The sequence below is a fragment of the Silene latifolia genome, chromosome 9 (assembly GCF_048544455.1).
Source record: "Silene latifolia isolate original U9 population chromosome 9, ASM4854445v1, whole genome shotgun sequence".
Classification (NCBI taxonomy): Eukaryota; Viridiplantae; Streptophyta; class Magnoliopsida; order Caryophyllales; family Caryophyllaceae; genus Silene; species Silene latifolia.
The window spans coordinates 892,319-907,609 of record NC_133534.1 but is presented as its reverse complement, the minus strand read 5'-3'; the positions used below and the strand labels follow the sequence as shown (position 1 = coordinate 907,609).

Sequence of the window (15,291 nt, the reverse complement as noted above, 5' to 3'; positions counted from 1 at the left end):
TCGTCAAGTCTCGTGAATATGATGCAATCACAACTGATCTCTATGTTTTTCACTGGTAGTAAAATATAGGTAAAAGTTTGCACACATACTTCCCTTGAGCATACACACCCTAGTGATCTCCACACCCTAGCAGACTAGCTGTAGTATATATATATAGAAGACATTAGACATAACACTTAATTCACTTGAGCATACACTCATATAAACAAACTTAAGAATGTTTATTCTAATATCCGGTATGAGGCCACCACCCACCTCAACTCACACCCGTACTTCCACTCTCACCCCCACTTCCACTCACACCCTCACCCTCACCTCCACCCTCACTCTCACTCCCACCTCCACCGGTTTTCCACGACTCTTCCTCTCCTCACCCCCACCTCCACTCTCGTCATCATCTTTTCTGGTTTGCCTTTCCAAACCAACTCCCGATGACAAACCCGAACCGGATTTTGAATTTCAGCTCATCCACTATTCTTTTCAAATCCCAAAATAAACCGTCAAACTTCCTTGTTCGTGTAGCTTCTAATGTTAAAAAGAATCCCAAAAAAACCTTGTTGCACTTGACTTCCGACGTAGCTTCCCTTTTCTTACCTAGTTGGGCTAGTCGTGAGTCGTCGACATTGTTGTCGAAACCGATGAAGGAGAAGAAAAGGTATTATTTTTTATTTTCTTCTAATAATTCTAATAATTTGTGCTTCTGCCATAATAAGTATAAAAGAAATTGTTTGTTTTAAAATAACGGAGTAAGAAAAGTTGTTAATCTCGACGATAATGATTGATGTTAAAAATACAGGTTGGATGTTCATTTCACGATTAAGAGATTATTAAAAGGGGTTTCATATACATAACCTCGATATTCCCATTGAACCAAAAAAATGCAAAAGCAAACTCCAGCTTTCAACAAAACATTTTTTAAATTGGGCTAAGAAATTACAATCAAAATCTACAGTTTAGAACTGTCGACATTAACGGGTTTTCTGGATTAAGTTAGGGAGGGAAACAAGAAGATTGGAAAGGAAGTCAACGACAATACGGTCTCAACCCATTTGTTAGTTAATTTATTTTACTTAGATTATTACTAATAAACTAGTTCTATTACACGTGAAATTCACGGGGTTAGCTGAATTGTCACGTTGGTGTTGTTATGCAATCCCGGATTTACGTTCGTACTGAGTCCTGTTGACAAAAAGGACTCATAAGAATTTTTTTATCAATCTATACCTATACTGCCATAATATATCGTCAAAAATATATTTTTCACAATTTACTAAACCTTTACCATTAATTATTATTATTTTGCCACGAATATTGTTACGTTAATTAGTGTTTTGTCAAGATTGTTGTTATTATTATTATTATTATTATTATTATTATTATTATTATTATTATTATTATTATTATTATTATTATTATTATTATTATTATTATTATCTTCCATTTTATTTAGCTATGTAATTAATTCAACCCAAAAGAAATTTTTCAAAATAGAAATTTTTATATTTTTATTCGTGAACAATAATTCAAGGTAGATTCAATGGTTAGCTTTATTTTGAAAGATTATGGTGAGAATTATAATTTGTGTTTAATATTAGATATACTGGCTTTAATTTTAAGTTTAATTTTATGTTTAATTTTCTTAACAAATAAAAAAGTAAATATTAATATTTATTTTGCTTTAATTAGTGTTTAATGTTATGATTTTTTCAATTTGTTTTTAAATAATAATGCTGATGTAGCATGCTTTAATAGTCATAAAAGGTGAATGTTGAAAGCTAATGTTTAGGCTTGCCTTTTTATATTATATATAGATATGGTCAATTATGAAAAAAGTGAGAAAAGCTCATGTAAACTCTTACATTTTACTACCACTGAAAAAGGTGAAAAACATAGATATCAGTTGTGATTGCATCATAATCACGGAGACTTGATGATGTCATTGGTAGAATTTCCTAAATTACTCTTTTTTTCCAATTATTCTTGTATTTCTTTGTTTTAGTCTAATTTTGAGTCTTACTATTTATGTGATTAATAAGAAAGAGTCAGTCGTTTTCACGTTTACAACTGACAGGATCGACGAGTTTTCGTTCTAACATTGTTATAGTTTGACGCGTTTTCAACTTTAACACGGGTTATAGTCAATAGGTCTTGAGTATAATTCACCATTGTTCGGATTATAGTCTAATCCGCGCAAATGTCCCCTTTTGTGTTCGTTATTTTCTGTTAGATTGTCACGCTTATCACGTGACAAGTTTCACGTTCGTTAAAATTAGTTATTCGCTCATTAAATGCAATTCTAAAATAGAAAAGACAACAATTGACTGCGACACCCAAAATATAAAAGGACAACAAATGATCGGTACAGAGGGAGTAATCTTTTTGGTATATACATCCTCTCAAAAAAAATTAAAATAGAAAGGTAAATAATTGTATGAGATACGCGAATACAAATGGCCGGGTTGAAGGGAATATAGTTTCGAGAAATGTAAAAAGAATGTAACACATCAAAAAAAAATTGGGTAAAACCACAAATAAAAAGGAATTTTAATTTTGGCAAATAAACCAAAACAAAGGGAGTTTACCGTTTACATGATGATAACTGAATGCCAATGATTGTATTTAATATGAAACATGAATGCCAATGATTGTATCTACCTAGTATAAAAGCTAGGTTCTTTGGAGAGTTCCTATTGGCTAATAGATTTTCAAAAAAAAAAATTCAAAAGGTGGTTCTACATCAAAACCTGGGTTTAGTGTTGAATTTATACCTTCGTTGTAAATAACAACGGATGTAAACAAGAATTTGTGCTCTTAAATATAGGATCCATAAACTCAACAATGTCCAACAAACGAACGACGATTAAAACTTAACCAAACTTATTTTGATTTTTCCAGGAAAGTATACAATATTTAGAAGGGTATCAAGAGGAACGAAATTGTTAAGAGGGAAAGTCAGAAGACTATTTCCTCGACTTTGAATTAACTTATGTTTTTATTTTTGTCAAGTAGTCTTACAATAAATATTTTTTTATAGCAAATACATAAACAACTTTGTAAATTATAGTGTACCTGTCAAATAGGTGTGATTTTAAATGTTACTAATTTAAAATAGTCTAACAAAAATATTTATATGTTGAATCAATATATATAACTAAATGAGGCTTTTTTTCTATAACTAAAGGAGGCTTTTTTTTCTAATTATACTATTAGCATTAGAAGTAGGAGATAATTAATTATTTACATTTTTTTCTATTATAATTAGGCATATAATTTTCTATTAGAAATTAGAATTAATTAATTATTTTACAATTTTCCTATTAGAAATAGGAAATAAATTAACAATTTATTAAGGCTTTTTTTCCTAATTATTCTATTAGAATTAGGAGATAATAATTATTTAAAATTTTTCTACTATAATTAGGAATATGATTTTCCTATTATAAATGAGAATTAATTAATTATTTTACAATTTTATTATTAGAAACACTAAATAAATTAATTATCTACAATTTATTAATATTAAAAAACTATTCATTAATATTTGTTCACTTTTTTATTAAATTAGAAGGAAAAAAACATTTGATATATTTATAATATCCAATTTTATAACCACTTTCGATTAAAAAAATGAGGTATTATGAGGCTAAAAGGCCCTAGGCCGAACTGGGTTGTGACAAATGTGCATGCGTAATACGTACTACATGGAATTTACTCATTTAAAGAGTAAAATGACTGCTGAAATATGCCCTACGTCTTTTGTTATTGCTAATGTCATATTTAATTATACATATTAAGAAGTTTAGTTTTCAAATGTCATATGTATTTCTCCTACTAATTTTAAAGTTATTTCCCTCACAATACACTTCAACTTCTATTGATAATTTATTATATAATATTTACATTCATTTGTCATTATATAAAAGTATATTAATCAAAATTTAAATAAGATATTCACAAATTATTGATAAGTACAAAGATTGATATCTATTTTTCAAGGAGTATTAAAAGATATAGAAAGTTGCTGCTAATTTGCGAATCAAAATATTATATTATGACAAATGAGTAATTGTTTTGAAAAACTTTATTGTGCGATTGTTTTACAATTTAAAGTAAAAATGGTACCACGAGTAATAAAATAGATTTGAATGAGGCTTGAAGGTAAATTAGATACACTTATTATAGAAATATGTATAAGGTTAAGATTCAATTCAAGTAACGATCAACATTTAAAAAAAGTCATGGAAAACACATAAAAGGGTAAGAGTAGTCTTTCCCTAACATAGTGAAGATCGTCTCTCTCAAGCTTTTCTTCTGACAAATTTACATGCATAAAAAACGGTACTATTCAATTATATGTAGCAAACTAATTATTGTTAATGCTATATATTTTTATTTGTGTATAAACTGAGCACATCATCACTATAATAGGGAGAGATACGAATTGGGGAAGGGTGAAACATATTCGTCATGCATAATACGATGCTTTAACCACCTTTAGGCAAAAATATAAAAATAAATGAAATAATTTAAACCTAAAAGGGGGGTCACGTACTTGCCAACTCTTCTTTAGATCTCTGCCGCATTAATATTCTCATGAAGTTTATGACATTTATTTCATATTAATAAAAAAAATGATTATACTGTTTCGTACAATTTGTGATTTATAACTTTTAGCTAACTTATTTGAACTTACTTAAATTTATATATTTTAAGTGAAGAATATTAATTATAAATATGATAAAGATAAAGTTTGATCTTTAATTTCCTCGGAGATAAAAAAACTCAATTTTTATTTTCTTAAAATATATTAATTAAATGTCATAATGTAAAACAGGAAATTACACCACAATCTAATACTTCAATATGTCGATGATCAACACTTAAAATAGCACATTTGTTATTTAAATAGTGTAAAAACTCTCAAAATGCTAAAAAAAAAATGTTCAATCTGTCGTTATCAAACAAAACCTAAGTTTCTGCATTTTTTTTTCGTCCTGTTCGACTTAATCTTTACGGGATGTAAAAATGATGAAGTTCATAAAATAGCGGTTAGTTTTCTGTTAGTTAGATGAACTTTTTAAGAGAGAGATGAAAGCTCTGCATTTTAGACCATTTTATGTGTTAACCGAAGGGATTAAGTAATGGGTTAAAGGTTGTTTCGAGTGGGAGTGAGGTTGATTGCGATGAGTTGGTTGACTAAAATTTTTCCTTACTAGATCTAGAAAGGGGATAATAATTATGAGATAATAAAATTTGAAGAAAAAAGGACAATAAAAATGAGATGGAGGTAGTAAGATTTATTTATGTAGAATGAAATAAATATCAAAGTTCGCGTGTATATATATATATATATATATATATATATATATATATATATATATATATATATAATATTCAAACTTATCAGTTTACAAACATAGTACGCAAACATTTTGTTTTGAATATCTAGAATGGAGGTAGGGGAGGGGACGAGAAAAAGACTAGAAAGGGAAAAGGAGAGAGATAAGAGGGAAGACTCCTCCTTAAACTTTTCTTTGTTGAAGGAGAAATAAATTGTCTTCAATAAGGGAGACGAAGATCCATATCATCTGGAGTAAAGATTGGTGTCTCATGGAGGTGAATGTGATTTATGACTTCTTGGATGTAAAACGTGACAGAAAGGTAGTGATAGTGGTAGTGGATTGGAGGTTGTTTCAAGTAGTAAGAACTAATTACACTGGCTGATGTTTTATTTTGCGGTTAAATTAGTGGGGTGGAGGGAGGGTGCATTTGTAGAGGGTGGTGAATTTAACGAGGATAGTGATAATAAATAAGGTTATTTATCATCAAAATATCGCATGCGTTAAAACATATAGGTAACATGAATAATAACTAGAAACCTCAAATGATCATACTGATAAACTTATTCTTGACCCCATCAATCCAAATTAAAGTAAATCTTAATTCTAACAACATTGTCGAGAGTAAGGGTTAGTTTCCATTGGATTGTGGATTTTTCTTTCTTTTTTTTTTTTTTTTGAAAAAAGATCATTATCATTAATAAAAAGTCATACGACATCTACAACATATGTCAAGCTCAATCGGATACAAATCGATTACAACCATAGGAAATAAATTCTTGTTCAATTCTTGTCGAGAGTAAGGGTTAGTTTCCATTGGATTGTGGATTGTGGATTTTTCTAGAAGTGGGAGGTTTAGTTTTTCACTTGGTTGAATAATTTGAGAGAAGTTTCGAAGACAAAGATCGATCTTTCAAGGGATAAGATTGTTTTAGATCATGTGTGTGAATATGGAAGAAAAATAGGGTTCTGCGTGAAGGATTTTGTTTCAAATGAGAAGATGAAGGTAAGACTATTGTTATAAGCAGCCCCAGTCATGTAGTATTGCGTTGAAATTTGGTTCACATTCAAAGGTACGTCTATAGTTTGACCAGGAGATATAACATTTAAATACCTGTAAATGTTTTTACATAACTACCATTTAACCCAACAATGATTAAATTATAGTTGTTATTCTAAAGAAGGAGATTTGTTGCATCATTGAGTTGATTATGCAAAGTAGATATTACTGTTTTCTTTGACCAATTGAAAAACAAACAGGTATTAATGAACAAAATCTAAAAACTCTCAGTCCCAAGTATCATATATATAAACTTCTTATTGGTTTTATTTTCCTAAAAAAATAACATTGTCGAAAGCAAGGGTTAGTTTCCATTGGATGGTGTATTTTTCTAGAGGTAGGGCTTTAGATTTTCAATTGGTTGGATAAATTTGAGACAATTAAGTTTCGGAGATCAAAATCGATCTTTTAAGGGATGAGATTGTTTTAGATCATGTGTGTGAATAGGGAAGAAAAATAGGGGTCTGCGTGAAAGATATTGTTTCAAATGAGAAGATGGGGACCAAGACTATGGCTAGAGAGAGAGAGAGAGATGGGTGTCATAAGCAGCCATAGCCATGTAGTATTGCGTCGAAATTTGGTTCACATTCAAACGTACTTCTATAGTTTGACCGGGAGATATAATATTCTAATTACCTCTAAATGTTTTTACATAATTACAATTTGATCCAGCAATGGATAATTATGGTTGTTATTCAAAAGACGGAGATTTTTTGCATCATTGAGTTGATTATGCAGAGTAGATATTATTGTTTTCCTTGACCAATTGAAAAACAAACAGGTATTAATGAACAAATTCTAAAAACTATCAGTTTAAGTATCATATATATAAACATCATATTGATTTTATTTTCCTAAAAAAAAGTATTTTATTAATCAAACACTCTTTTATTCTTATGTCAATATTATGTTAACGAGAATTGTTTGTTGGTCATGCGGCATACATAAAAATCTTAAACATGAACGATGTACTATATGTCTATATTCCATTTTATTGTGAAATTTATCACACATTATTTTAATATCCGTGCAACGCACGGGCAAGAAAACTAGTTGATAAGTATTTGGAACCTAACAACAATATTTTGATGCAAGTGATGTAACTATGACCTTATAAACCAAAACAATATGTAATTACGACTTTTCCACCGTTCCAAAAAAAAAAAAGTATCGAGGATCTACGGACTCTCAAACATTGTTTTTGATTTATAAAAGCCATAGTATGGTAACTTTCAACAACGACTCCGTGGCCCAATGGATAAGGCGCTGGTCTACGAAACCAGAGATTCTGGGTTCGATCCCCAGCGGAGTCGCATTATTAATTTTTTTTTTCCCTTTTCAGCCACGTAGCAAGTTCAGACTACTGGTCAATGAATCTATGCTCTCTACATGCACGGATATTTCCATTGAACCGAGAAATGCAAAAGCGGGCCCTAAATTGCAACAAAACGATTTTGGAATTGGGCTAATAAATTACAACCAAAATCTGCAGTAAATGTTAGGAACAAAAAGTTCGTAACTGTCGACATTAACAGGTTTTCTGGATTAAGTTAGGGAGGGAAACATGAGGATCGGAAAGGAACCCATCGACAATACGGTCTGCAACCCATTTGTTTGCAACTTCAGTGTAGTGTATGCTGTCCCAACTTATGTATTGGGTCGGATTACTGCAAGCTGTTGCATGTAGTACAGATCCGTTGATTGTTTGTCTGCTCCAACAATGCAGACTTTTGTTCTCGGAATGCTTGCAGCAGTACCCTAGAGGATCGACAAAACCTGCAAACGTGCAACAGTTCACGTCAAGGTATAAATGATCCTACAAACTTAGAAAGACAGTTATGTGGTAGGAATAGGGCGAGTTTTCAAGGCATTGGTTATGCCGCCTGTTGCAGTGAAAGCCTTCGTTGTTATAGTTTATCTTACTGATGTACTTTTAATTTTTAATAAATTGTATGTAATCCCTATGCTACTAAGTCGAATAGCTTATTTTGTAACATCTGGCACATTGTAAGTTATTTTTCTCCTACCGTCAAAAAAAAAAAAAGGAAAAAAGTAAGAGCAGATAACTTAGGGTCTCACCATGAGTGTTGGCTTCACTAATGAGACTGTATTTAGCCGAGTAGATGTCCACGTATACAAGAAGGGAATCATTAAGATGAAGCCGTAGATTGGAGATTCGAGTCTTTAGCTGCATATTAAACTCCTGCGCTACCTCGTTATAGGACTTGATGCAGCCAGCTTCATCAGTATTTCCTGCAGCAGGTGGATTTTTCACCAGAAGATATGGTAAACAGCCAATAGGGCCAGTATTGTGTATCCAAAATATCCTTGCTCCTCCTCGGTACAGCGTCTGAGAGAATTACACGCTATTAAAAAAATCGGTTTTATGACAGTTAAAATTTGACTTGATTGCCAAAGCAAACACATTACCTCTATTGCCAAAGCAAACACATTAATGAGTTCAGGGATGGATTCACGGGCTTGATCCTCTGTCGTAGAGGTTAAAGCATGATGAATGTCATTTTGCCCAATATCGAAAACATAAAGAGCCTTCGAAAATTCTTCAAGTCTTGGCAACCGGCTTTTCACCATAGCATTACCTGAGAACCAGAAGTCAGATACAAAAGACGCATAAAAGGTCGATGTAGTTCCTTTACAGAATAAATATTTTGTAGCAGTGTAAACCTTTGCCATATAGCTCGCTAGTACGCTCTTTTAACGCTTCAAATTGTAGAAGTTGTACATCAAGGGAAAGAGGATTAAGACCGCTTCCATATAGCTTTCCATCAACATGCTGAATTGTAGTCCCACTGGCAGCAAAATCTGCGCCATGTTTAAAGTTGGCTCCAATTGCATCTAGATATGCACTCAAATACGGCAATCTCAGCTTCTCAGCTGCAAGAAATTCATTGTTGCAATATGATCAAAGACGTTAAACGAATCAAATATTATGATCAGGGAAAAAAAAAAACATGCGTAAAACAGTCATACAGTAAGACAAGGTCAGGTTTCAGGATTTGTATGAGCCTGAGCCATTGAAATTGCAGAATATCACAAATTCTTGTTTCAGACGGACACTTTTCGTCTTATTTTTCAGACGGGCATATGTGACCATTTTATAGTTAAATGTAACCACGATGGTATAGGCAGTGTTACGGCTTATGGTAACTGGTTTTTCAATAGTGGTCACATTTAACTGTAAAATATTTACAAAATCCGTCTTATTATTTCAGACCAAAAAGGGCCCGTCTGAAGCAAGACGCACTGCTATGGCTACAAAATTACTACAGTCTCGACTTCAACTTACAAATAAAATCGATGATTAGCCGCCCATCACAGTACCTCCCTGATGGTTTACCAAAGAAAGAAACACCATTCGGTAAAGGAAGACGGCCAAATGCAGCCGAAACAGAACCAGTATCCGAATTAGAATCACCAAAGTTGTAAATGGCAGGAATTTGACAGTGTTTTACTGAACCAAATACCTTACTACTACTCGGACCGACAGAGATAAACACTGTCAACCCAACAACCAAAACAACCGCAATCACCGCCACTTGAATACGGCTTCTACGTCCCCAAACAGCCTTTACTGACCTACTAACACTCCCAAAATTCATCCAATCCATTATCAAAATGAAATTCCTTTTTCACTGAGGCATTTCATCAAACACCTTATGCTCAACATATAGAAAATTTTAAACAACAGGGTTGTTCACAATTTCATCAAATACAACCAGAATCGACATTAGCCCAGTGCGTCAATGGCTCCCGCAATTTGCGAGGTAGAGGGGTCGGATGTACGCAACTTTACTCTTGTGTTAGCAACACAATTTCATCAAATATACCTTAATAAGGTTATTAATTCTGAATTTTTCTAGTGATTATGAGATCAAAATTTAGAAGATTAATTGGAGCATTATAAGATCTTGATCTAAAAGTTGTTAAGAATTAGATTAATTGTCAATTTTCTAATATTTTAATCTACATTTGTCCTTTTCAATATAAAAAATGACACTTGAACTTCAAACATCAGAAACGTGAAAACTGTGTTTCTGCGTCTTTTCGGTTAATGTCGCGTTACGTTAGGATTATAAGGACGATAAAACTCGCTTTTATTTATGTTTACCTTGTCAACGTGTGAACGTGACTGGTAAACATTTACGAAGAGAGATTTAATTTTATCCGCTTCTTGAAATGTTAAAAAAATTGAAATGGATTAAACGACAAACGAAGAGAAATCGACAATAAATAGTTCCATTGCGTTCTTTATACGGAAAAGTGTATGGAACGCGGTGGAATAGGAAGAATGATATTGTAATCAATGCGAAAAAAATTGGCGACTATACAAGTACAGTGACGGATTTTCTAAAGCATGGCATGGGGAGAGTTATCGTAAATTCGGTTAGCAAGCCAACGATTTGCGGCTTCAGTATAATGTATACCTTCCCAGCTTATGTATTTAGATGGACCGTTACAAGCTTTGTAAACGCGATTCGCGGTTGATATGTGCTTCATCCATAAGGGAATGAGATACATCTTGCAGTCCTTGCAGCAGTACCCAAAAGGATCATTAAACCCTGGCATGATAAAGCAAGAAATTAATTAGCCAATCTCGGAATTTTTTCAATACATGGGTAAGATTATGTACATCGGACTTTGTATAGTCAATTAGGCATACATATTGACTTAATATGTTAACATAGTTGCTGACATAATTTTTTGAGTAAATTAAAAATGACTCCATTTTAAATTCCAATTTTTTAAAAATTACTCCTTTATATAATTTTTTCTCTAAAATTACTTCCTTAAAATGCACTTTTATCAAAAGTTGCTTCAAAACTCCAACTTAAGTTACTTATTCCGTCATTTTTTGAACTTAGAACTTATTTCGGTTGTGACTTAGCCAATTTATAAATTGAAACATATAATAACGAAGAATAAGTTCAAAAACAGTAATAAGCCACCTAAATTCGAGTTTTGAAGCAATTTTTGATAAAAATGCATATTAAAGAAGTAATTTTAGGAAAAAATTATACAAGAGAGTAATTTTAAAAAACAGGATTTTAAAAGGAAGTAATTTTTAATTTACTCTAATTTTTTAGGCTCGATGAGCTTTTCGCTCAAGCTCAAATTTACGAGATAATGTTAATTCTTCCTAAATTGGGGGTTTATAATGGAAAAACACGTCGAAAAATGCTTAAGAATGAAGATTTACCTAATTGAGTTGCATTCCTAATAAGAGAGTATTTAGCTGAATACATATCGACGTAGAAAACAGACGAATCTTGAAGTTTGGTTCGTAATTCAGACACCTTCTCCTTTAATAGCCGGTTGAATTCTTGCGACATTTCATTGACAAACTTTACGCAACCAAATTCATCCAAATTTTCGTCAGGGTAATTTTCTATAGTACTTGGTAAGCATCCAAGAGGACCGACGTTATGTATTAAGAAACTTCGGCCTCCGAGTTGGTGAAGTTTCTGATATAATGACAAAGAATGTTATTGTATTCAGTGATGGAACCAGGATTTAATGTTTGAAGAACAATATAAAAAAAAACTCGCAAGTCAATTGTGTAAGTTATTACCTCTATACCCTTTGAAATGTAATTAACCGGTTCAGGTAATGATTCATGAGCTTGGTCTCTTGAGAAAGCGCTCAATTGAATAATGTCGTTTGAACCCATGTCGATGGTGTATAGCGCATTTGAGAGGACTTTTGGTTTTGGGAGCCGATTTTTGAGCCTGGAGGTTCCATCTGAAAACCAATAGCCAATATTAGATACACGTCAACAAATGTAAGGTATGGTATATATCCGATCCATAACTAGATTGCAGTGGCGGACCCAGAAATTTAGTGTCGGGGGGCACCAAAAAAATTTTGACGGGTTATCTAAGTGCATCTAAGACAACATTTTCATATTTTGATGTTTTTTTCCTAAACTAGTTATTATACAAGTAAAAGAATTGAAAAAAAATGGTCCTATACTCCTATAGATATTTTTTCAAAAAGAATGTTTTCTCTAAAATACTTTACATTCTAAATATATGTAAAAATAATATCTCTTTTATAGAATATAATACACTTTAGTACTTAATTTAATAGCAAATGCAAGTGGTTCAGTGGCTTAGAATTTGGTAAACCATTTGAAGGTTAGTGGTTCTAACCTTATATCAATCAATTTTTTCATAGATATTTGAAATAACCAGCTAATTTACTTGGGCGAAGGCCAAAAAAAAATTAATAAACATATGAATCTACCAAGAATTGAACTCATTTCATAGATAGAAAGAGCTACATACTCTTACCAACTATGCCACGGTAACTTATTGTCTATTATAGATACTTCTAAAAATTTATTCCGAAAACTTTATGGGGTGCACCTGCCCCCCGGGCCCCCCTTGGGACTCGATTATAACCACTCGTTGAAAAAATTGGGACTCGATTTAAAACCACTCGAAATGTCCTTAAAATTTAAATGGTATACTCTCAAATTACCAGTTAATTTATGGTACAACTGGTTGTATATACAACTTATTTTCAATGTAATTGAACTTTGTTATAAAGTTATCGAGTTCTACTGACAAAATTATCGAGCTATGATACAAAGTTATTGAGCTTAACAGAATAATAATTAAACTCAATAACTTCGTAAAATAGCTCAATAACTTGTAAAATAGCTCAACAACTTTGAGGTGGTTGTACAATGCTACTATACAACTCGTTGTAGGATAGTATTTGTGTCAAAACTCCCTGACCCAAAAATGACCCGACCTGAAATGAACCAAAACTCAACTCGAGTGACCTCGTCCGATAGTAGAACGAAACTAACCTTGTTTGTATACCTCATCGACCCGTTGTTTGAATTGTTGAAACTGTAAAAGCTGTATATTAAGTGAAAGGGGATTAGCTGCTTGTGCATAAAGCTCCCCGTCGACCGGCTTAATTGTCGACCCGCTCACAGCAAAATTTGCGCCATGTTTAAACTCGGCCGCCATTGCATCAAGATATGCACTTAAATATGGTAATCCTAGCTTCTCAGCTGCATAAAACAAAGCACAAATTTTCATCATCCACTTAAAAGGGATTTGAACTCGAGACTTATTGTTCACAGTAACTCCAGTTTAACCACTAGCCCAATAACCAATCCAGATAAATTTCTTTCTGGGTTCTGATTAATAATATTTAAAATATACACATAAAAAAATTATAAATTTATTTTTTTTAGCCTGAAAATTAGACAAAATACGCAAAAAAAAATCTATTTCTAGTGCCCGCGCACCCAGAAATGTTGTTAGTAGATCCGCCGTTGCACTAGCCTAAGACATTTTTAATAACTGGTCAATTGGGTTGATTTTGGATCAGGTCGGTTCGGGTCGAGCAATTAAAAAAATGGTATGATAACAACTTACCAAGGAAATCAATAATGAGACGACCATCACAAAGCCTCCCAGAAGGTTTACCAAAAAAAGTCATGCCACATGGATACGGAACACGGTCGAACGTAGCGGAAGACGAACCTGTATCCGAATACGAGTCTCCGAAATTAAAAATGGCCGGAAACCGTTTTGAATTTAGAGTTTCGAATACAGGATCCCTCAATCCAGACGCACCCTTTAGCGATAATACTATCGCCATTGTTAGTAAAATACTTCTTACACCCATCAAGTTTTTTTGGAACAAAATTTGAACTTTTATTTATTGTGAACAGGTAAATAATAAAAGAAAAAAAAAAGTGTAGGAAAGCCTTAAGAAAAAGAAAGTTTTAAGGACAAAACTGTTGGATTAAGTAAACGTGTATTTTTGGAACCCCACACGTTGGGTTAAAGTCTTAAAGATGGGTAACTTTCAAAATCAATCAAAATAAGTAGGGACTTGCAATCTCGCAAATTATACTCCGTACTATATAATACAGTTGTATGGTGCAATTAGGTAGCAGTAAAACCGACGGACACGGACACGTGACACGACATTTTGTGAAATTTAGGACACGGGACACGTTATTTAAATTTAATAAAATATATATTTTTTAGTTATAAACGTTTGATTTTATTTTTTAAATATGTGAAGGTAAAATTTGGCTTTGATTATAACTCATTTTCATTTCTTAACGAAACTCATATTCTATAATCAATTTCTTTCGACAGCTCATTTTTCGTCGAAAAAACTTCGCCCCAAATAATATCCAAATACCATGGACACGCGTCGGACACGTGCCCAAATAAAAGTAGAAAGTTAGACACGACTTTATAGGTGTCCGACATGTTTAGATGTGTGTCCGACGAGTGTCGGTGTCCGATACGGTGTCGAACACGAAACGGCTGATTAAAAGAAGTGTCTGTGTTACCTAGTGGTGCAATCACTTAAAAAGTAAATCTCTTATAAAATTATTTTAAAATCATCTAATGAAGATAAGACCATCTCCAAGCAGTGGTCACGCTAATTAGGTCACGACCCGATTTTATTCTTAATCCCACCTTATTAACCTTGACCTATTTTCACCCTCCCAAGCAGAAGGTCGCGACCTAGGTCATTAACCCAATCATTTTCCACTTCACAACATTCCCAATCATACCCCACTATCATATTATATACTTTTATTTATTATTTTTTATTATCTAACCAATAAAAGTGTCATTCACCTGAAGGTCGCTGAGGTGGTCAATTTGCTCAACAATGGTCACAAATTGACCTTTTAATGCAAAAGGTCACAAATTAACCATCAAATGTCACCAATTATACTTGCTTAATTATGTCATTAGCATGACCAAGCAAGGTCATGACCTACCAATTGACCTTGCTTGGACATGGTCTAATAATCTTCTTTATGCGAAAATGGATAATAAGTGAAATTTTTTAATATGAACATTAAGTAAAATGACATTTAGT

The 15,291-nt window shown here is 32.6% G+C and overlaps 1 protein-coding gene and 1 non-coding gene across 3 annotated transcripts; one reads left to right on the top strand and one right to left on the bottom strand.

Moving 5' to 3' along the window:
- The first annotated feature begins 7,639 nt into the window (after positions 1-7,639).
- TRNAR-ACG (transfer RNA arginine (anticodon ACG)) lies at positions 7,640-7,712 on the top strand. Its single transcript has one exon. It is a non-coding gene; the product is annotated as a tRNA-Arg (tRNA).
- Positions 7,713-7,851: 139 nt separating this feature from the next.
- Positions 7,852-14,169, bottom strand: LOC141598596 (GDSL esterase/lipase At3g27950-like). Of its 2 annotated transcripts, XM_074418289.1 has the most exons (9): positions 13,815-14,169; positions 13,235-13,444; positions 11,990-12,159; positions 11,618-11,882; positions 10,845-10,979; positions 9,085-9,294; positions 8,830-8,999; positions 8,479-8,749; positions 7,852-8,175 (listed from the first exon to the last, which is right to left on the bottom strand). In XM_074418289.1, the coding sequence occupies exons 1-9, from the start codon at positions 14,065-14,067 to the stop codon at positions 7,928-7,930; spliced, it is 1,932 nt and encodes a 643-aa protein (XP_074274390.1). In that variant the 5' UTR covers positions 14,068-14,169; the 3' UTR covers positions 7,852-7,927. The 2 variants fall into 2 exon arrangements, with proteins under 2 accessions (XP_074274390.1, XP_074274391.1); XM_074418290.1 differs by lacking the exons at positions 10,845-10,979; positions 11,618-11,882; positions 11,990-12,159; positions 13,235-13,444; positions 13,815-14,169 and adding an exon at positions 9,707-10,466.
- Positions 14,170-15,291: the final 1,122 nt, after the last annotated feature.

Coding starts and splice junctions, on each gene's coding strand:
- LOC141598596 (XM_074418289.1), bottom strand. CDS start 14,067: ATGGGTGTAAGAAGTATTTTACTAACAATGGCGATAGTATTATCGCTA. Junction 13,445..13,814: donor TCTCATTATTGATTTCCTTG/GTAAGTTGTTAT, acceptor TGTTTTATGCAG/CTGAGAAGCTAGGATTACCA. Junction 10,980..11,617: donor TAGGAATGCAACTCAATTAG/GTAAATCTTCAT, acceptor TTATCATGCCAG/GGTTTAATGATCCTTTTGGG.